The sequence below is a fragment of the Macrobrachium nipponense genome, chromosome 28 (genome assembly GCF_015104395.2).
Source record: "Macrobrachium nipponense isolate FS-2020 chromosome 28, ASM1510439v2, whole genome shotgun sequence".
NCBI lineage: Eukaryota > Metazoa > Arthropoda > Malacostraca > Decapoda > Palaemonidae > Macrobrachium > Macrobrachium nipponense.
The window spans coordinates 9,188,492-9,213,036 of NC_087217.1; the positions used below are offsets into that span (position 1 = coordinate 9,188,492).

Consider the following 24,545-nt stretch of genomic DNA (forward strand, 5'->3'; position numbering starts at 1 on the left):
ATTCATTATGATTCATCACTTTCACTTTCTTATAAGTCAAATTTTAGTTTCATTCTTCGGTTTGGTAGATACAAATACAGCAGAAATAGAATAAAGAGAATTATTTTATCTATAAGAAAAAATGATAAGCCATTGCAAGAAAGGCTTATGGACATTTTCCTCTTATTTTGTACAATGAGAAATGAAATGAAATTTTGATGCCCCCAAAGTATTCCCGGCATTTTCCTCTTCTTTGAGAGGTAGTGTAAAACTTTCTGTTTAAAAGTATAAAGCTTCCTCCTTTTGTTACTACGAGACACAAAGGAATTCTTAAACAGGAATTTTCAGATTCCTGAAAGATGCCTCTTTCGCTACGGATAAAACTTTTCCTTTTGCTGATGGTGGTGGTGGGCACAATATCGAAGGGAACGGGTTCTTTCGGTCACGGTCTTTAACATGTATATTATAATATGAATATATATCTATATAATATATATTTCTATAGATATATAGTAGTATATGTATATAATATATATATATATATATATATATATATATATATGTATATATATATATATATAATATATATATATATATATATATATATATATATTATATAAAGTTCTCACGATTAACCATGTCATTCAGAAGCCTTATCAGTAGCTCATCGACCCCTCCTACTCCTACTGCACCATTCGTCAGTGTCCGTGGCTCACTTTTACTGCTTCTCTTCACCTATTCTTCAGTGACTTGCTTTTCGTCGTTTATTTACGCTTTACATTTATTCCTGAACACTAATCAAATCAACCATTTCACATTCTTCTTCTCCTGACGAAAATACATTGTTCACATTCCGAGCTTCCAAGATCGAAATTGGCTGACTGTAGCTTTTAACTTTCTCTGTGTACGAACGCTTTCAACCCTTGCCATTCCTCACAATCAACTAGAAGCCGTGGATCATCAGCAAACGTCAGCCACTCCACACAACATTCCCTGCCTCGTTTCTTATCGTAAATTCTGTGCATACCTCTCATGTCCGGTCGGTAACTCGTCTTCTTTCCAATCTACAAAATTCTGGACAGAAATGGAGACAGATCACTCTTGTCAAAGACCCAATTTTACGCTAAATCAGTTGCTTTATACCTTTACTTAATGTAACAGGCTTCACTTTCCTTATGAAAATTTCTAATAACTGTCAACAAAATATTTATGACGTACATCCTCACCTCATCACAACGTTTATATATTAGTTCGATCATAGCTTTCGCTGTGTCCATGTACGCCATTGTACGTTTGTCCTTAGACTCCTCACGCCACCGTTGCTAAAGAAACACCTATCGGCACCAGTTGTCTCTCCAGATATCTAGGTAGATTTAAAATTCATCGAAGTACCATCGATATTATTCCTTCCTTTGAAACCCTTCTCTCATCCAGACATACCTAGCACACCTTGGTCACCCTCTGGTAATTCCATCAGTTTTTGGTGCCCTTCTAATCCTCAGTAGTTTGATTACCTTTCTCACACCATCAACATTCACTTCCATGAACCTTCTGAAACTTACACCAACCCCTTCGACTCCTGCATCAACTTAAATCTGCCTTTCTTGCGCTATTTGTATTTAGCAGCCTCTCCGAAGATTCATCTCAACAGACGCTCATCTCCATTCCCTTCGTACATTTGCATCTGTCCATCTCAGATCCATCTGTATATTCTTTAACATTTTCTCCTTATTTTTTATCCGTCAATAGCAATTCGGTTTTCTGTAAAGTACTTTCTCAGATTTCCCCCTTTTATTCATCACCTCCCATTATTTTCCTTCCCACTCATTTCTTAAATACCTTGACATTATCTTTTATACTATATATACGTGAAGGATTCTTTCTCTTCATGGATAACACTACTTGTCTTCAGTCCTTCATGTACGATTATAGCTGCAAACATTACCTGCTTATATATATATATATATATATATATATATATATATATATATATATATATATATATGTATATGTATATGATATGTATATGTATATATATATATATGTATATATATATATTGATATATATATATATATATATATATATATATATATATATATATATATATATATATATATATATATAATATACATAAACATACATATGTGCCTATTTTCTTAGAGGTAGTTAACAGTCTGGTTTTCAGCATTTCTTTAGTGGTGACTTTTCTTGCCTCATAACTATATTCTATAGTACTATATATATATATATATATATATATATATATATATATATATATATATATATATATATATATATATACACACACAAATAAATATATATACTTACATTCACACACAGTTGTCTTCATGATTGTTTGCCTCTTCTAGTTAGGATATTACTAGAATAACTTTTAGACATTTTAATCCCGAACTGAGACCTGTTCATCATCTCCTTGCTCTACTTTGAGTGTCGGTAGGATGCTAATGCACAGACTCCTTTCAGCATCTCACTCCTTTCCCCAAAAGAATCCAGTCGTGTGTTGTGTTAGAAATTATCTAAAAAAACATATTATCACTAATTGGAAAAAATACTAGCTTGATTATCACTTAAAAACTGATTTAAAAATGACTGATTCTGATCCTCCTTTGAGGAATTTTGTCAGATTTTCCTTCATTGCTCTTTGGATGTGTTCGATATTCCATAATAAGATTGCCACAAGACTACAGTAATTCGGGATACTGGGCTATTGTAATAATGTATGCACCGATTTGATCCAATCTCTCTCTCTCTCTCTCTCTCTCTCTCTCTCTCTCTCTCTCTCTCTCTCTCTCTCTCGTTGGGGATTCTTTTAATTTTAATCGCGATAAAGGAATTATTATCCTCTATTAATCGATGGCTTTATCCATATTACCGTGCCATCCTTCTAAGAGGCTTTGCAGGGAGAGGAATCCCATATCTCGTTAAGCTGAGACATGAAGGGGTTCCCCCCCCCCCTCATCCCCTAGAGGTCCTTCCTCTCATGCCAGACCCCCTCCCCATTCCCAAGGTGAAATTGATATTCCTAGTTGATTAATTCCTAATATTATGTAGTTCTGACAGCATCCAATCTCTCGCCCTTGTGTCCTTCGATAGGATCATTAAGATCTTCTCTGTCTTACACAAGTCTGAGGAGGACTTCCGGATTTTAGCTTCAACTCTGATAAATCTATTATTCTCAAGGTTTCAGTGATACTTAGGGCTAATCAAGGAGGTTTACCCGGAAACTGATAAGATGTTTTGACCTTTTGTTGTTGATGTAGCTGTCCCTAAGCCACCAATTGCTTTCGCTCCCCAATAAGCTACCTTCTTAGGACACAATGGAATATCGTTGCTCAGAGGGCCCCCCCCCCCCCCCCCCCCCCACACACACACACACACACACACACACACATCCCCCAACCCCCGCCCCTCATGTCTTGCAAAATATTTTGTACCCAATTTTCCGAAATATTTTTCATAGAATTTTATCTTTTCGTTTCTCGGCTTCTTCACCTTCGTAAATTTACCTTCCATTATTTCGTTGTCTTAAGTTCTGGTTACTTATTTCATTTTCATCAGCCATTTTTTAAATAACATCAGAACATTTTCAGACATTAATCTCTGTATTTTTATTTTATTTTATTTTATTTTTTTTATTATTATTTTTTTTTTTTGCTGCAAGAAGGTTTGTTCGAACCATTTGCCGGTCTTATACCGTAGAACTGCGTTTTTATCGCTTCAATAAGTTTTCTAACGACTTGAAAACTCTCTCTCTCTCTCTCTCTCTCTCTCTCTCTCTCTCTCTCTCTCTCTCTCTCTCTCTGGAATATGATGAAACCACGCTAAATGAAGCAAGTCAAAGAGGAGATTGTTATTTAGACAGAGAGCTTTATTGTCCAATTCTTTTGCCAGATCATTTTGTGGCGGATTTCTCAAGAAACCGCAGAGAAATTACTTGGACCTGCTTGGAGGTTTCCTTCTGAATTTGTTCTCTTACCTTCTGCATTCTTTTTTTTGTAAATGTCATGCTGGTATTTGTTTGTCTATTTAGGTGTGGATTATTTTGTGGAATAGGAGCTACTGCGATTTTTATTGTCTTGAAGTGGACGTTTCGTAATAGATTCGAATGCGGCAACGTGCTGGAATTCTTTATCGTTTGCGTTTAAACAAGTATTTTGTGAAAGGTCGAATGCTATGGAAGTGTATCAGAATTTATTTTGGGGGGAAACACATTTATTTTATTTCTTCATGAAATGTTATAGGTCTTATCTTGGTCGAGTTTTTTTAACTTCAGAAAATTTTTGGAAGATTTTTTAGAATTTTTCAATGGACGTAGGATAAGATTTATATATATTTTTTTTATTTCAAAGGATATATGCGTCTTTTTCTGCCGTTTTATTCATGTTGCAACCCTTATCTTGGATATCTTGTTATGTGGCGTAGCTCTGTCGATGAATATTAATTAGTAAACATGATTCGTACAACTGAACTTCACTGCAGTTGAATGGTTCTGTTATTTCCCATTGTTGTGATAGATATATTGTGTAAAGTTTTATGATAAATGATTCCTTAAAATGGCAATTACGACTCAAGTCTTCTGAGTGAAGTTTACTTATGCCTTTGGAAATAAGTTGAGATTCTGTAGGGGGTTTTCTCATGGATGTCAGTGCTTTAAGGTACTTTGAAATTGTTATGGTCGCTGAAAATAGTAATCAGAGTATTGTCACGCCAATTTGATATCGAATTTTTCATTCTGAGTGAGGGTCTATTCAGAAGTCACGTCTGTTCTTGGGAATGGTTACCTTCTCAAGTACACATTCCCACAGTTTTCATGGAAGGTAATGGGACTTGGTCTTCGTTTAATAGTTCAGACTATAGTTTTGCAATGAATAATGGACCTTTGCCTGCAGGTTGCTAGTGACCTTTGAAAACAATTCGGGTGTTAATTTTAAAGCACCAGTTGTAGGAGAGTGAGTGCTTGCGTCCTGGAAGGTGGCCGAAGGAAAGATTATAATAAGTATAATAATCTCTTGAGTTTCGAACTTTGCACACGACGGATTGATTTTGTTGTTTGGAAATGGGGTCATTTTTGTAACAGAGATAAATCTGTGGCCAATGGATGTGTTCGTATAGTCACCACTTTTCCCTCAGGCCTTCTTATGCCCCATTACTCCAGGCTCAGACCTTTTCAGTCCAGGAGCGTTAACTCTATGCTCAGATGCCTCCCTGTTGTGTGTAGGACTGGCAGTTATGAATGGAATCTTGTGCCCTTGTATAAGAAAATTGTCTTTTATCTCTAGTTTTGAAACCCAGTAAATGATGGGAGTTATAAATGTCTCCCTTGGTAGGGATGTGCTATCTATTTTATAAGGTTACTTAAGCACTACATAGAAATTGTTGTAACAAGGAACTTTGAATGCAAGTGTGAGGTCAGTCGAAAACTCGTAAAATGTGAATATTTGAGATAGTCTTTCCGTAGAAAATTGGGGTAATGCGTGTTTTCTGTACAGATGTACTATATTGAAGGAGTTCAGTATAACGTTCCTCTAAGAAGAAAGTATTACCAGAGTCAGTTTCGTAACGAGAGGTTGTATTGAAATTGTAATAAACAATTAACTGGTCCTTTTCCAGGGCTTTTAGCTCTTTAATGGCGCGAACGACAGATGTCCTCGTCGGAGGGGATGAATTAATTCAGTCTTTTATTGCTCTTGAGGCTTCGAGCATTTTTTTTTTTTTTTTTTTTTTTTTTTTTTTTGACAGCAGACGCTTTTGTGACTGCAGCTGTAATTGGTCAAACTTTCTTGAACGGCGAACATTATTACTTAGATATTATTGTACTAGACAATCTAAGTTTTCTCCACTCATCTGGGATATTGTAATTGAAACTCCACAAGAATAAGACAAAACGTTGATGATTTTTACAATAAGAAGACAAAAAGAATCTAGTGAATAAGAAGAGCTCTCCGTTTTGAATGAACTAAACAGCGAAATCTTCATTTGTTTTGCAATAGCGAAATAGAGAAACAATCGGGTTTTTAATCAGCTACATAAATAAATAATTGTTTTGAATGATCCAAATTGAGAAATAATTGTTTTTTAAATATCTAAACAGAGAAATAATCAATTGTTTTCAATCAGCTGAATAGAAAAATCATTGTTTTGAACGATCTAAGTAGAGAAATAATATAATCAGTTGTTTTGAATCAGATAAATAGAGAAATAATCAATTGTTTTGAAATAGCTAACTGGAGAATAATCAATTGTTTTGAAATAGAGATATAATAAATTACTTGAAGACTTGTAGATCCATCAGTCACTTCAGCCAGAAAAATTGCATCTTCCCCTCTGCCCAGCAATTTGACCCCATGCTCGTATAAATCATGAAGTATAAGTGATTTCTTTATATTTACTATTGCCGATTTTATCCAATTTGGTCTATGTATTCTTTTACTTTCATACAATTATTTATTTTGTATATTTGTGTTTTCATTGCCGGCAATTTATAGAAATGTATAAGTAAACTGATGTGCCTTGACAAATTGAAAATAAATCATTCCAATGTCACTACCTTAGACGGTTAAGTAGCCACTTCGTGATGGCTTATAACCATTCATGGACTATACTCTGTTTTTTTTCTATCTGTCCTAATCCGCCTGTGGTGTTTCCGTATGTAACACTGCGTCCCGGGCTTTAGAGAGTTACATTCAGCTCACATTCAACAATAATAATAATATCCTATTTCGAATATTAACGGTGTACTTCGCATACAGTAAATTATTAAAACACTTTTCAGTTGCAAATGTACACCCAGATATCCTTTTATTTACCTAAAAACAAAACTTACACATACCGTAACAATTTAAACCGCCCGGGACGCAGTGTTACCATACAAAACCCACCAGGCGGATGGGAAACAGATGGAAAAAAACAAACAGAGTATAAGTCTTCATTTTGATTGCATAGTAGATTCAAATCAACCTCACATCTGATGTCTAGGCCAGTCCCTTACGGCGCTCCTGATTGGCTGTTGATAAGACAATCGCAGGGCTGGAAGCTCTGTCTCTCGAGAGAGTTCACATAGGCAGGATGTATGTTTCACATCTCCTGAGGGATACTTTTGAAAGACGTATCTCTCAGGAGAGGTGGAACATACATCCTACCTATGTGAACTCTCTCGAGAGACTGAGAGTTTCCAGCCCTGTGATTGGCTTATCAACAGCCAATCAGGAGCGTTGAAAATGACTCGCTTGGACATCAGGTGCACGGTTGATGTGAATCTACTATAGTTATTTATCTTTATTGGTTTATGGTTTTAATCACAGTAATTAAAATGTTTTTGTTGTATTACTTCCAGTGGTATATGGTCGCTGTTGTGTACATCTATAACCGATGGAGCAAGAGCGAGATCAAAGTCTTCGTCAATGGACAACTGGCCTCCAACACAGAGATGACTTGGTTATGCTCCACAAATGACGTAAGTTTTTTATTCTTTTCATTTCATAATCGCAAAGTAACTTTTCGTTTTTAATTGTGTGTTTTAACATAACAGAAATTGTTGAAATATTACCCTTTGGGCCAATCTGGTTAACTAGTGATTTCTTGCTGTACGGAGAAAGATTTATTTATGTATCCTGTGCAGTCATGCAGACAGACCTTTCCATAACCAATAGTGTTAATATTATTCGAAAAATTTAGTAAATTTAAATGTCTGTGTGTGCTTGTTTTTATGAATGTATTTTCTCTGTTTGAAACCAGAACTGTAAATACTTCGTAACTTAAAAGAAACCAGGAAATGCACACACTGGACATATATATATATATATATATATATATATATATATATATATATATATATAGTATATGTATGTATGTATATATATGCATATATATATGTGTGTGTGTCTGTGTGTGTGTATGTATATATGTATATATATATATATATATATATGATATATATATATATATATATATATATATATGTATGTATGTGCGTGTATGCAAAGTGATATTTCATGTTCATGAGATATGGAGATTACCATGTGTATGTAAATTTAATTTTCTTTTGCCTATTCATTATACAATGTGACAGCTTCATCCTAACATTCGCTTTGTTGCTGGCGTCCCTCGACAGACATGGGACAAGTGCTACATCGGTGCCACACCGGAACTGGACGAGGAGCGCGTCTTCTGCGGCCAGATGAGCGCCGTGTACCTGTTCTCAGAAGCCCTGACGGCCCACCAGGTGTGCGCCATGCACCGTCTAGGGCCCGGATACAAGGTAAGGTCAATTTTGCCATTGCCTGCAGGAATTGCACAATATGTTACTTTAGAAGTGAAGTAATTGTTAGGTTATAGATGATAGAATTCCTTCAGTCTGCCGTGAAGGCGTTTATTGTCGGTTTTGCTATAGATATTTTGAGAATGTTTCAGTTTTCACAGCATACAGCGCGATCTTGATAGCGGCTATGTCAAAATTTACGCCTTATGAAAGACATGTATGAATGTTTAGAAACCTGGTAGTGCTGTACATGTCTTAGTGTAGTATTCATAATGCTCCTTGGCGCGTTACCTCGTGCGGAGGTCACTGATTGGCCATGGAGGAATTAAGTTAAATTTCCCCTTCAGATTCCGCCGAAAAAATCTGTATGTATGTGTGTGTGTGTGTGTTTATACTTAACAAGGTCAGAATCATTGTTAAAACGTCTGCGTTGTGTGCAGGCAGTATTGATTTGAACGAAAATAACCACCAGTAGTGGTTATGTGTACAATGCAAAGAAAAATCCGTGTGAATAGATATTGCGAGAAAGGTCCTAGTTGATTTTGCACCTTGACCACCAAACAAGAAGAAAACTCGGTAAAGGCCCTTGTAATTGGGGTGGGGCTGTGGGATATACTTGGCAACAAATCTCATTTATCTATCAAAAGTTTTTTCCTGTCTTTCTTTTAGGTTTGGGGCGTCCGCTTTCGTTTTCTAGACAGAATATGCGGCTTTTGTTTTCGAGACGAGAGAGGATAGCTTTTTCAGGCTTCGTTTTTATTGTTGCTGTTCAACTTTTTCTATAACGTTATATCCCACGGGTTTGGCCTTCCCATGAATGTGAAATACTATATCCTTAAGCTGAATGGAAAGCATTCACGTTATCTTTATAAAGTAATCTTATGGCTACGTTTATCCATCTAAAGATATTATTATTTCACTATTTCTTCCCTGTATGCAAAGGTGAATCGTGGGATGATCGGCAGTATACTTAAATATGAAATATTCTACTTGAAGGGTAACTTAACAATCGCAAAGACCACACAAAAGCTTCTTTTATTTTTAACAATATTCCTCAGTCTTTGGGATTTAGTTTCAAAACTCGAAAACATTGGCATTTTAATTCTCCAAATTGTTGCATTATTCGTATAGTTTGCAGCAAAGGGTAGAATGTAAAAGATGAAATTTATTGACACAAAAAGAAATATGGCTTCCAATTAAAAGTATTTCCCTTGAAATATGTCTTTGTTGCTAGCAAAGTTTTCAAGTATTTTTTCTTTCTTTTATTAAAAAACCTGTATAGTGTTGGCTGCATCTTTAGTATTCCGCAAATTTCCTGCTGTCAAAGTAAAGGTTGTAGCTAGCGTCTGCGCTTCCTTTCCCCACCGCGGCGCCGCCGTGTGGCAGCCACCCAAGCGTCAAGAAATCCTTGCAGCTGTGAATAGGTGAGATCAGCCGGAAAGAGTAAACGGGTCTTAATGATTGTGTCCAGTTTTCAAAGGAAGGGAAATTCATTAACCAAAATGCAGGTTTCTGGCACACCGGAGAAATATAATGAATAGAACCTTGGAAAATAAAATATGCTTCTTTTTTGTGTAGTGGTTTTATAACAAAGTTATATTCAAGTGCGCGTTTGCATACACACACACACACACACACACACACACACACACACATATATATATTAATATATATATATATATATATATATATATATATATATATATATATGGGAATATATAACAATGTAAAGACCTGCAAACCTGAAATTAACGAAAGAAACCCGTTTTCTGGTCTGGTCAGGACTTTTTATGGATGATCACGAAACACCAGACGTCGCCATCAGCGTATAATTCCCTCGAGCAGCCATTGGTCATGTTGTGGGGCCAGCAGCCTCATCCTTAAATGACTTTTAAAACCGGAAAAGCATAACCTGTCTCCATTCTTTTGCAAGGTTAAAGACCGTAACGGGAAAATGGTCTATAATGTGTTTTGCGCGTCTGTATGATAGAAACTTTTTCTTAGTATCCTTTTATCGATATGCACGAATGTTATATATATATATATATATATATATATATATATATATATATATATATATATATAGATATATATATATAAAATATATTTATATATGTGTGTGTGCATTTTGACAAATGACAAATACGTCCATTATTTACTGAGAATTTGTAGAAACTTATGTTTAGATTTTCATGTGGAGATTCGTTTTTTCATATTTATTCAGCAGCCTAAGTCTTCAAAATAATCATAAAAGAAATTCACTTCCTTCCGCAGAAATAAAAGAAATCAGAACAGACTACCTGTAAAAACAGAGTGAGTGATCTCTACTCAATATTTTCTCAGTCTCTCAAAGAACTGGAATCTTTGGAAAGTCTCGGCTATGCAATTGGAGGGTTAATTAAAGTGTAAAGTTTGACAAAAAATGGCCAAAAGTCATTAAGGGCTCCTCTCTCTCTCTCTCTCTCTCTCTCTCTCGTCTCTCTACTCTCTCTCCTCTCTCGTCTCCTCTCTCTTCTCTCTTCCAATTTTTTTGCTCTTGTAGTGGGAGTATCACCACTGACGAAAGTTATGGTTTTTGCAGCATTTGCTCTATAGATGTTAATGAGGAAACTCTGAAAGATTTTTAGCTATGTCTTTTTCCTTTCTCTATCACTTTAAGCTTCAAAATTTTGTACATTGCTTAACATTCCAATCTTGAGAAGGAGAACATTCTGATTTATACATTTTTTAGATTACAGATTTATTTCAGTTTCTTGCCGAAGGAAAATTGATCTTATCATTTGCGTTGTGTCTTTGTACACGATATGAAAACAACAGAGAGAGAGAGAGAGAGAGAGAGAGAGAGAGAGAGAGAGAGAGAGAGAGAGAGAGAGAGCAGGGGGGGTGGATTGATTATTAGAACTATTATTGTGTTAAGCCTTGTCATGAAGGGCAGGAGAAGATGAATGAGAGAGAGAGAGAGAGAGAGAGAGAGAGAGAGAGAGAGAGAGAGAGAGAGAGAGAGAGAGAGAGGGGTTTGTTTATTAGAAATAATATTGTGTTAAGCCTTGTCATGAAGAGGGCAAGAGAAGATGAATGATAGAACCACCTGAGGGCAGAGAGGAGACATTTCCGTGGGTGCTGTGCGCATCCCCAGTGGCGACAGCAGGCTTTGATAGAGTAATTTATGATAATCATCATCATTATCATCACTATTATCATTATTGTCGCCTTCATTGAGCCAAAAGCTGACTGCATCGCATTTTATGTTTTCATGTTCGGCCATGATGATGTGACAACTCATGAGAGAGTTTATGCAAATTAGTTGCATCTCTGATCAAAAGGGAATCCCACTGGATATCAATTAATATTCCAGCCGTCAAACAACGCCTGATTTATTATTCTAAATCTTTTTTTTATTAAATATTTAAGTTTGATAAAATCTGGAAAATCTCTTTCTAGCTGAACTTTGCCGTATTGATCGTCAATATCGATGTTCTTTGCTTTGATTATGTAATATGCATACATGTATACATATCACACATATTGCATTTGCTGATGCATCTTCATTTACAGTTAGAGCGAAAGGTAACCATGTATTTGTAGAAGTTAAAGACACACACACACACACACGTCACTGTCCGTTTCTGATTTCGTTTCCCGTCCAACTGGACGGTGGTTCGATCCCATGGGGGGACGAAATTATTATCAACTAAAAATTCCCCCTCGGTACATATATGAAAATATATCAATTCCGAGGTAGAGCGAATTAGATATTAAAAGACATTTGTAGCTCGAATGATTTATATGAATCACGGTGATGTGATAAGTATTCATATATATATATATATATAATATATATATATATATATATATAAACATATGTATGTATGTATGTATGTATATATCATACATACATACATACACTCATATATAATATATATATATATATATACATATATATATACATATATATATATATATATATATATATATATATATTATATAATATACACACATGCATGCATGCCTACACATACCATATATTATATGTACACACATATGTACAAACATGTCCCCACATACACACGCTCTCTGTAAAAAATAACATACATTTCCTTTCTTTTCCATATATCTTTAAACGTATCCCCTAGATTATGAATCATACAGATATGAAAATGTTTGGCTGTAGAGGAGCTGCATACAAAAACATCTGATTGGATTTCAATATTTTTCAGTGCGTTTGTATCATATAATCGTGATCATTCGTTGTTGAAATTCACAAACACTTCATCTGACATTGCTTCGTTGATGTTTGTGTATCCATTTGCAAATATATATATATATATATATATATATATATATATATATATATATATATATATATATATATATATATATATACTTTTCGAAAATAGGAATACAGTTAGATTTATGATCCATTCGTTTATTTCTCTCAGAGCTTTGCTCGGAACGACTGGAATAGATAATAGAATGGAATAGGGAAATCTATTTCTTCCCCCCTTTTGGCAAATCACAACAGAAATGTAGAGGTTTCCGGGCTACATATTTTTTTTTTTTTTTTTTTGAAAGGAGCCCCACACAACTTTCTTCTTCAGCTACCATGACTAACGGTGAAATGGGAAATGGAGTTTCTCTGGCAGCGAGAGAGAGAGAGAGAGAGAGAGAGAGAGAGAGAGAGATCGGTTGAAGGGACTGTGTGTGTGTGTGTGTGCGTGTGTACCCTTTTAAAGTTCCCGTTTCCTCCCTTGTGACGGATCTTCTCAAAGACTTGCAATGTATGACGGTCGCTTGTGTCGGATATACAAAGGTTTTCTGCCTAAGAAATAAATTCAGAAACCTCGCCTGCTTTTGGGGGTGAATTTTCACCTGACGAAAGAGGAACTTTGCCTCAAAATGTTTCTCAGTTGCTCAGTAGTTATGATCGTTGTACATATTTATCAGTATTTTTTATATTGTATTTTACTGAGTAAACAGATATTTAGGCATTTTTATCATTTCATAAATGGTGTAGAGAGAATTTATTTTTTATCTGAGTGAGCGACACATATGCCCTCTGAAGTATTGTTCATATGGACTATATAACAATGTCGTCGCTGTCTTTTGAAAGGGATTTCTCTCTTTTAAGCAGGGTTAATTGCTATCATACGGAATTGAAAGTGATGCAGTGCTTTTCTTGTTGCCTCTTATATTTGTCAAAGATCTCGAAGTCATATAAATTGATTTATCTGGTAAGACATGATGCATCATCATCTCAAGGTGGGACAGAACTGAAAGGAGGACTTTGTCACTGAGGACCAGCTGACATCTGTTCCAGCTGATGTGTTGTGGCCTCTTGATCGATGCTGCTGAAGATAATGTTATAATGGCTGTATAATTGCTTACATCAAATTTCATGGTTTTGTTTTACTGGAAACGGGCTCATTTCCGGCGGCCCGACCCGAACTCTATTCAAATGCTAATATCTCCAAAAGTATTGAAGATAACAGAAAAATCCTTTCAGCAGTAAGATTTATTTGTAATTTTGATTTTAAAATATAAATTCACATTTAAATTAAGTTTTGATATTGCATTAGTCCTAACCCTATTTAAATGCTAAACTCTCCAAGTCTTAGACATAAAAGAAAGATTCATTCGGCAGATAAAACCTTACATCTTTAAATTTCAACCCATATAAGATTTATTTCTGAAAAATATAAATTTACATTTAACTGATGTTTGAATTATTATAATTTTCGCCACGGCCCGGCCTTAACGCTATTCAAACGCTAATATCTCCAAAAGTATTAAAGATAGCAGAGACATTCTTTCGGCAGATAAAACCCTACATCTTTAGATTTTATCCCATATAAGATTTATTTTTAAGGTATCAGACTTAATGGAAACGGGCTTATTTCTGACGGTCCGGCACGGCCAGGACCTAACGCCATTTAAATCTTATATCTCCAAAAGGATCGAAGGTAAAAGAACAATTCCTTCGGCAGATAAAACCTTACATCTTTCATTTTCATCCTATATAAGATTTATTTAAGACTATTGGAAATGTAATTAACGATAACGTTTATGTAGCAGAGAGTTCAGAGGTACCTAGTTAACCCTTTGATAGTTTAACTTGAAACTTCACGAGTTATCGCCTTTACGGCGTCCTACTGGTGTTTAATATATATATATATATATATATATATATATATATATATATATATATATATATATATATATATATATATATATATTTACCTCTAGCTACAAATGTCCTCGGAATTGATATATTTTCATATTTCAACCGAAGGTGTTTGTTGAAAAATTTTCGCCCTCTCGTGGGATCGAACCACTGTCCACCGGACAGGGACGAGATCAAGACGACAGTGACGTTATCGATTTGGTTCAACAAGTGAGGTTATAAGTTTATACTGATTCTGATCTTACAAATCACCGTCAAACTCGGTTATTCGTAATTAGAATCGATATCCAACCCCCTCCACCATGTTAACAAATTCGAACGTTTGACGAACGTAGCCATATTATGATTAATTATCACATCACCGTGATTCATATAAATTATTCTATTCTAATTACGAATAACGAGTTCGACGGTGATTTGTAAAGTCAGAATCGGTATAAACTTATAACCTCACTTGTTAGCCGAATAAATAACGTCACTGTCGTCTTGATTTCTTCTCTGTCCGCTGGAAGGTGGTTCGATCCCACGAGAGGACGAAATTATTATCAACTAAAAAATTCCCCTTTGGTTTACATATATGAAAATATATCAATTCCGAGGTAGAGCGAATTAGATATTAAAGGATATTTGTAGCTCGAATAATTTATATGAATCGCGGTGATGTGATAATTATTCATATATATATATATATATATATATATATATATATATATATATATATATATATATATATATATATATATATATATATATATATATATATATATATATATATATATATATATATATATATATATATATATATATATATATATATCTATATATATCTATATATACTATTATATCTATATATATATATATATATATTATATATATATATATATATATATATATATATAATATAAATATATATATAAGTCTTTGTTTATGTCTGGGTGTCTGTCTGTTCAAACCGAATATTTGGGAAGAGTCCAGTAAAATTTCACCTCTCGAGTCTATCTCTTCACGACAATTGTCCAGATTGCAGTGGCGCGTGCATTCCTTTGTAGTGCGTGAGGGCGCATGCAACGAAATGCATATTGCGAACAGCTTCTTTGCAAAATGACGCTCATAAGGTATGTCACCCTCAGGAAATGATGAGGCTATCGCCTCGGCTCGTTGGCAACAACTACAGTGATAGCCATCATTACTGGCCAGCCCGATTCATTCCTGCTTTCTTTTGCCGTCTGGTATGGCTTCATTTGTTTATTTTGTTTTCTTCAGGCTTCTTGGCAGGGTTGCTATTGTGTAGCTTATTATCCAAAGGCCAGTTTATGTTTTGGACAGATGACTGTAAGGATGGCTGGACGGTTTTTGTGTGTGTGTGCTTATGTGTATATTGTCTGCATGTATGTATGTTTGTACTATACATATATATATATATATATATATATATATATATATATATATATATATATATATATATATATATATATAATAGTGTATGAGTACACTATCCACAAATATAGTTACTCGACACAAAGCCCATGTTAGATGAGGATTTTATAGAAGCAGTATGTTACAATTATACTGCATAATTATGTTTACAGATTGAGGAAGGAATAATTTTACTGTGTTTAATCATCAATTTGAGTAAAAACGCCTCTGTAGATTTCCATTCCCTTGGGCGAAGAGTCAGGTAGTGGAAGTGACAAGGATACCATCTTCCCGTCAGTCCGTCCACCACATTTTTGAGAGATTGCTTCAGCAAGCAAATTAATATTTGTGGACATTGTAGAAAGTCTGCAAATCATTTCAGAACGAAGCGGCTGGGTGGGTTGGTGCAAAACATTATTTCCGGCAGTTTTTTTTTTTTTTTTTTTTTTTATTTTATTTTTTTTTTTTTTTGGTCAGGGCGTGGGGATCAGGTTGCGACGGAAAGGACTGACTATATATCAGCTTTGGAGATTGCTTTTAGATTTGCAGAAGATGAGGTTTTAATGTGTCACGACAACTCCAATGTGAGGTGGCTGTACAAAAAGTAAAAAAAAATGATTTGAGGGAATTTCGCTTGTCTTCGTTTCCAGTGTTTTTTTTTTTTTTTTACATTGCTACCAGATTTTCAGCGATAATGCAAGTTCACTTCAGATGAACATTATCAAATTCTGGGTCGACGAAAATTTGTCACAATATTATTTTCAGTCAATTTCCCGAAATGGGATGCTAGTTTGCCGACATCTTGTAAGATGTGTCTCCTATAAGGCGCGCTGAGGGTGAAAGAAAAATAGTCTCATTTACAAGAACAAAGAATGCTCAATTTTATCCTTTGATTTACACGCCCATAAAAATACTGATTTATTACCCTGTTATGATTCTGGGGGAAATATGATGTCTGTTTTGCCAGCGATATCCGCAGCAGCGCATTATAGATTTCACATATCGATTATCATTTTATGGAAAATTACCGAAAACCTTGATGGTTAACGGAGCGCATCGCATTGACCCTTATGAACTAGACTACATCTCTTGGAGGATATCCAGTGATACGGTGCCAACTGCCATAAAAACCGTGCTTGGGTTTTTTTTTTTTTTTTTTTTTTTTTTGGTTTTTTTTTTTTTTTTTTTTTTTTCTTTCCAGAGACAATTCTCTGCGGTATCGGGTACCACGTATGGAGAGGACACTTTCATTTAGCGTTGCGTTATTGCGTAACTGTGTTGCATGGAGTTGCTGCTGCTCTAGGAAGTAAAAGTGAATTGAATACCGGCGATTCTAGTTGGGAGGTTAAAAGAAATGCCAGGAAGTGTTAATTGCCGGCTGAGTGCTTTATAAATTGAGAGAGAGAGAGAGAGAGAGAGAGAGAGAGAGAGAGAGAGAGAGAGAGAGAGAGAATTAATTACTGTTATTACGGAAGGAAAGTATATTTAGGCGATGACTTCTGTTGACACTTTTGCGAAGGAATGGGAAATCGGTTATGCTAGATCGCTGTGGTCGCCTTCGATAGTGACGTTCTTTTATTGCTGGAAAATAAAAATGCTGGCAATAATAGCTCTCTCTCTCTCTCTCTCTCTCTCTCTCTCTCTCTCTCTCTCTCTCTCTCTCTCTCTCTCTCTCTCTCTCTCTCTCTCTCTCTCTCTCTCTTACCTTTTTGCCATTCGTATAAAAATGGGCATTTAACGCCCTGCTGGAGAGAACGTTCAGCAATAAAGAATTTTAAGGTTTTAAAAGTATTGCGGTGATTTTATGACTTCCTTAAAACCTCAAATGTAGATTTCCGTGAGGAATTCTGTAGACATCTATTGGTGAGAGCTAGAAGTTATTAGCTAGTAAAGATATATCGAGAAGCCTCCATTAACTTTTGAAGGAAAAAATTTCAAATAGATATATAGAAATGTTATAGAAATAGTTGCATTGTGAAATAGTAGATTAACAAGAATTCCTTCACACGACTTATTAAGAAAGTAAGAATGATATTACAAAGAGAAATTGATTGTCACTGGTGACTCTTAATCTAACAAAACTTGAGTCCTTAAGTGGAAATTCAGTTCTGCAACGCTGAAAAATTTACCAGCAGAGCATGAGTTTGGTAAAAGGAAGAAATATCTGGACTTGGTAAAAGGAAGAAATATCTGGACTTGGTAAAGGGAAGAAATATCTGGACTTGGTAAAAGGAAGAAATATCTGGACTTGGTAAAAGGAAGAAATATCTGGATTTGGTAAAAGGTAGAAATATGTGGACTTGATAAAAGATAGAAAATATCTGGACTTGATAAAAGGAAGAAAATATCTGGGCTTGGTAAAAGGAAGAAAATATCTGGATTTGATAAAAGGAAGAAAATATCTGGACTTGGTAAAAGGAAGAAATATCTGGACTTGGTAAAAGGAAGAAATATCTGGACTTGGTAAAGGGAAGAAATATCTGGATTTGGTAAAAGGAAGAAATATCTGGACTTGGTAAAAGGAAGAAATATCTGGACTTGGTAAAAGGAAGAAATATCTGGACTGGTGTAAAAGGAAGAAATATCTGGATTTTGGTAAAAAGGTAGAAATTATTGTGGACTTGATAAAAGATAGAAAATATCTGGACTTGATAAAAGGAAGAAAATATCTGGGCTTGGTAAAAGGAAGAAAATATCTGGATTTGATAAAAGGAAGAAAATATCTGGACTTGGTAAAAGGAAGAAATATCTGGACTTGGTAAAGGGAAGAAATATCTGGATTTGGTAAAAGGAAGAAATATCTGGACTTGGTAAAAGGAAGAAATATCTGGACTTGGTAAAAGGAAGAAATATCTGGATTTGGTAAAAGGTAGAAATATGTGGACTTGATAAAAGATAGAAAATATCTGGACTTGATAAAAGGAAGAAAATATCTGGGCTTGGTAAAAGGAAGAAAATATCTGGATTTGATAAAAGGAAGAAAATATCTGGACTTGGTAAAAGGAAGAAATATCTGGACTTGGTAAAAGGAAGAAATATCTGGACTTGGTAAAGGGAAGAAATATCTGGATTTGGTAAAAGGAAGAAATATCTGGACTTGGTAAAAGGAAGAAATATCTGGACTTGGTAAAAGGAAGAAATATCTGGACTTGGTAAAAGGTAGAAAATATGTGGACTTGATAAAAGATAGAAAATATCTGGACTTGATAAAAGGAAGAAAATATCTGGGCTTGGTAAAAGGAAGAAAATATCTGGATTTGATAAAAGGAAGAAAATATCTGGATTGGTAAAGGAAGAAAAGAAAAATATCTGGACTTGGTAAAGGAAGAAAATGTCTGGCTTTGGTAAAAGAAGAAAATAATCTTGGACTTGGTAAAAGGAACAGAAATAAAATTCTGGACTTGATAAAAAGGAAGAAATTCTTGGAACTTGATAGAAGAAATATCGGATTGGTAAAAGTAAGGTTAAAATAAAATCTGGACCTTTTGATAAAAAAAGGAAAGAAAATATCTGGACTTGGAAATAAAAGGATTAAAAGAAAATATCTGGAACTTGGTAAAGGAAAAAAAAATTCTGGACTTGATAACAGGAAGAAAATATCTGGACCCTGCTAAATAAAAGGAAGAAAATTAAAATCTGGACCCTGGTACCAAAGAAAGAAAATATCCTGGAACTGAAAATAAAAAGAAAGAAAATATCTGGACTTGGATTTTTAAAAGAAATAGAAAAATATCTGGATCTTGGACTAAAAGGAAAGAACAATATCTGGACTTTGATAAAAGGAAGAAAATAAAAATCTGACTTGATAAAAGAAGAAATATCGGGACTTGGGTAAATTAAAGGAAAAGAAAATGTCTGGACTTGATAAAAGGAAGAAATTAATCGGACTTGATAAAAGAAAGAAAATATCTGGACTTCATCTCTTGAAAGAGGTGGCTGATATCTTAGTCGGTAATGGTTTCAACATTAAAATCCCAAGAATGTTTGCTCTCAGAGCTTGGATTTCCTGGAGCAAGGTGTCATGTCACAGCTCTCTAATTTCATGGATTCCTTAAGGACCTGAATAAGATGACGTTACTGAATATTTCAGTAAGTGTTTGAATTCTTGAGAGAAATGTACCACATCATATGGCTGACTCCTCATGAACGGTTTTTAACTTCCAGATGGAAACGTTCGAATTGTAATTGCTAACTCCTCCACCATCCTGAGTCTCCCAATAACACAGATGGGATTCCTGAAGAGAACCCATCAGTAACATAGCCTCCTCGAAAAGGAAGTTCATTTTTATTACTACGCACGAGACTGCCATCAGAGAAATGATTTCACAAAGGAAATTTCAGTATTGCATCTAAAATTCTGTGCGAGTAGAGTTTAGATTCCCAAAATAATTGTGAAACCGCCGGAAAGTCTGATGCTGATGCACCGAATCCTGCAGTAACAGTACTTGGATATCCAAATTAGGTGTGATGTGAACCATTGTATCTTAAGCCAAAATTTTGGATTAAGGCTACATATCAATATATATATATATATATATATATATATATATATAAATATATATATATATATATATATATTATATATATAATATATATATATATAGATATATATCTGTATGTGTGTGTGTGTGTAACCCATGGGATATTCAGATTCCTAGTTGATTTCTTGACTAACTGAGCTTTCGGCTCCGAATAAAAGTGCAATATTTCTTTTGAGAGGCTGAATCGGGAGATATTGGGCATACGTACATTAATCGTACGTTTTCCCCCTGACATAATCAGATGTCTGTCAACAAAAGGTAACTCACAGAACGAAAGGAACATGAAACTGCACAAGTCGCAGCATCTGTTCTCTTACGCAGGAAATTTCTCAAGTTCACTCGCTGTTGCCCAAGTTGGTCTTCAAGAGGCAGACCATGAAATACACTCAATAATCGCGCCGCGAGGTTGCAAACTGACGTTTGGGTTGGAATTAGTTCGTAGATGTTGCATAGATTGTTACTGAGGTTTACCTGAAGGGCTGCTCATGTAGCATATGGTCGCCTACGTGCATAATGGTTTTCCTCATTTTTATGTCTGGATGTTTGGCCTTATGCAATGTTGTAGCTCTGCAGACAGACGTCTGAATGACTTCCGTATTGCGACATTGAAAGTGAGTGTGGGTGAATTTTGTCCGTTTCACTGGGAGATAAAATTTGAGTGTCAGGCTTGAATCAGAAACGAGAGATAGAAAGACATGAAAGAATTTCTAGTCAAAGGAATTAGGTCGATGTATTGTTTCGCTTCATAAATCGTCCTTCGGGTGATCTTTGTTATTTTATTCCCATTTATTCTGTATTGATTTCTTCCATTCTTTTGCTAATGTTTTAATTTTTCTGACGTCATTATTAACACTTTCACTCTCAATCGTCATGCTCAGGCGCCAATGTCGAACGTGGTACGGGGAGAGTGAGTGGTAGGAGGCTCCTTTTGTTCATTTTCATGATTCATGGTTGGTAGAACTCTCTCTCTCTCTCTCTCTCTCTCTCTCTCTCTCTCTCTCTCTCTCTCTCTCTCTCTCTCTCTAAAAGAGCTAACATATTTAGTTCTTTTAATGCTCAGCTGATTCTTAATACAAGGAGCCTTTATCCGCCATGCACCGCCTACACCGGTGTTCCTCCTCATCCTCCCCTTTTGTTTATGTACCTATCCAACCCTGTACCGATATGTTCCTCAGATAACTACTACCTTTGCTCAAGGGGACATACTGTTAAGGTGACTACAAATAAAGGTTGCATAACATCACCTATTGTGTCAAGTTTGGTGGCGAAAGGAAGATAGCTAATTGGATTAGATGAGGAAAAGGATGATTTTATGACAAAATTTTTGTGGGAAGAGTGAAGGGAAATGCTGTATAATCCGGACCCTATAACAAGCTAATAAAGACTTTAGGGAAGCAATGGCGATTTGCTTATCGCAATGAAAAGTTTTCCAGTTGAAAGTAGAGCGAGTGCTGGTGACGTACGCGGAATAGTGAGACAGACAGATGTGAATAATGCCTTCTTGGCTGATTAATATTCTTAAGAATAGAGATTAGTCAGATAAAGAACATGAGGTGTATGTGTTAAGTTGCTATATAAGAAAAAAGGCCGTGAGTGAAGTATTCAAATGTTTATGTTTGCTGTGTTCATTGGTGATGGTGATGGTGAAGAAAAGGTGGAGGCGTTTGTCTTTAGAAGGGTTGGAAAACGTTTGCAAGCAAAGCAAGATGAAAGGGATCTTTCCTAGATAGTTGTTGGGGGTCGTTATGTAGGACTAATATTTGTTTGGGGTCATTATCTGTATGATATTTACGGTCTTTTATTTGTCTTGTACTAAATACTTTAAAGATGGATACTTCTGGGTTAAACCCCTTTGGGGGTCATTGTCGAGGAAAGATGCAATGCAAGTGGATGTTTTCAAGAGCTAGGATATAAAGCTGAATAGAAGCCAAGGTGGGAGAGTGAACAGGAGTATGAATGGTGTAGGAGTAATAGTGCAAGATTTGTGCAGGTGTCTAGGAGTGACTGTAATTGATGGTGTTAGGGTCAGAGAAGGCGCGAAGCTCAGAGGTATGAGACAGAACCTCACATGAGGCTTTGTTAGGAAGTTTAGCTAACGAAGCCTCATGTGAGGTTCTGTCTCATACCTCTGAGCTTCGCGCCTTCTCTAAGCCTAACACCATCAATTACAGACACAAATCTTGCACTATTACTCCTACACCATCCATACTCCTGTTCACTCTTCCACCTTGGCTTCTATTCAGCTTTATATCCTAGCTCTTGAAAACATCCACTTTCAATGCATCTTTCCTCGACAATGACCTTCAATGGTTTTAACCCTTTATGTATCCACCTTTGCACTTTTTCCCTCTGCAAGCTTATCTCGGCTTTTAATCCAATTGGATCATATGAACTGCTGATATTGCAACTACTGCTCCCATCTATCATCGCTCCTCCCGATGATTCCTCTATGCATACTGCGCCTCAGTGGCGTGGTGGTATGGTGTTTGCGTCCCAGCTCGGTGGTCGCGGGTTCGATTCTCGGCCATTCCATTGAGGAGTGAGAGATGTGTATTTCTGGTGATAGAAGTTCACTCTCGACGTGGTTCGGAAGTCACGTAATGCCGTTGGTCCCGTTGCTGAATAACCACTAGTTCCATGCAACGTCAAAACACCATACAAACAAAACAAACAATCCACTATGCATAATTCTTCATTCGCCTCCTACCCCGTTTCTGTTGAGTGCACTCAATCAAAAATGACATTCTCATCTATTATATCTGATCTTATGAACTTAAGAGAATAAGGAACCTTTTTTTTTCGTTAAATTCATTGTCTCCAATATAAAGTTTCTTCTTATTTCTAGAACGGTTTCCTCCTCCAACTAATTCATCAATTATTTTGTTGTTGTTATTGTTGTTGTTGTTCTTGTTGAGGGGTAGAAAAGGTCTATGGAGGAGCCTATAGAGGTTTGAAAAAGGTGTTTCGCGTTGAGTTAAAGATATAGGAATTTTAGGATAGGATATTTATGATTTATTTATTAGAATGAAAATGTAAAAGATAAATATTGTGCATGTTGAACAGTACAGAAATATTATTTCCAATGAAATATACGGTATTTATTTTAATTTTAGTTGGTGAAACAAGGCTCTATTTGACCGTAGATTTTAGCACGTGTTAATTTATTTGGTGTACTGAATTTAGGCTGTTTCTGTTTAATTATTTTGTTTTTGCGCTTATAACTTAGAATATATGAACATGTTTAATTTGGGTCCTTTTTGTTTGAGCTTTGTTGGTAGCACGAGTAGTACTAAGTATGAATATTAATTATAAAGACCACTTCACGCTAAGTTAGGGATGTAATATTTTCAACCTATGCGTGAGGAGAAAATCTTGCACGCATCCCGAGTAAGCTGGAGGTCGGATCATGCCTTGTTTAATGAAAATTTAATCGAGTATCTCCTTTCTAGCTGAATTTTGGTTCTCGGATTCCCTGTAACTTCTTCTCCTTTATGCCCATTGTAAGTATTCGTCTTTGGTTATAGTATTGCTTTAATATTGGGGGTGTTCCTTCCTGATTGGATTGAATCTAAGGCAGTTCGCATGGTCGTTGACCCCTTTCTTGACTTATCTTTCAGACCTCTTTTTAGCTGCATGCTGGTGTCTCTTTCTCTTTTTGCAGGCTTTATCTTGGGCGCAGTTCTGTTGAGCTCAGCGCGACAATTCTTCCTCCACATTTACTGTGTGAAAATCGGTAGTCTTCAGATTACAGGGGTCAGGAACTGTTGCTTTCCTGCAGTCGCCTTCATTTTTCTCCTTTATTTGTTGTCTTCAGATTTTTTGCCCTTGAGGTTGCTATTCCATTGACTTTCCTCTTGAAAAAATAAGAAAGGTAATTAGGTAGCTGGTTTCTTGCAAAGGAAAGCCAAATTTATGATGTTTGAAGGAATGGTTAAGCCAACGCTCCTGTGTGGAAGTAAAGTGTGGAAGCTAAATGCAAATGAGAGAAAAAGTGTGAAAGCTCTTGGAGTGAAACGTTTGCGTATTATATGGTTCTCGAGTAATTTAAATATCGAGAAATATAGCAAATGGAAAAATCTGTTAAAAAAGAAAGCACCGGTGAAAGATAGATGAAAATAAGTTAATGTGATGTGGTCAAGTATATAAAGA

The 24,545-nt window shown here is 35.5% G+C and overlaps 1 protein-coding gene across 6 annotated transcripts in view; it reads left to right on the plus strand.

Moving 5' to 3' along the window:
- The window catches only part of LOC135201400 (neurobeachin-like), a 562,670-nt gene that overhangs the window by 3,442 nt on the left and 534,683 nt on the right, over positions 1-24,545 (plus strand). For all 6 annotated transcript variants that reach the window (XM_064230269.1, XM_064230271.1, XM_064230273.1 and 3 more), the window contains exons 2-3: positions 7,335-7,454; positions 8,112-8,258. In XM_064230269.1, the coding sequence (XP_064086339.1) occupies positions 7,341-7,454; positions 8,112-8,258 (261 nt within the window). In that variant the 5' untranslated portion in view covers positions 7,335-7,340. The remainder of the gene's footprint in view (positions 1-7,334; positions 7,455-8,111; positions 8,259-24,545) is intronic.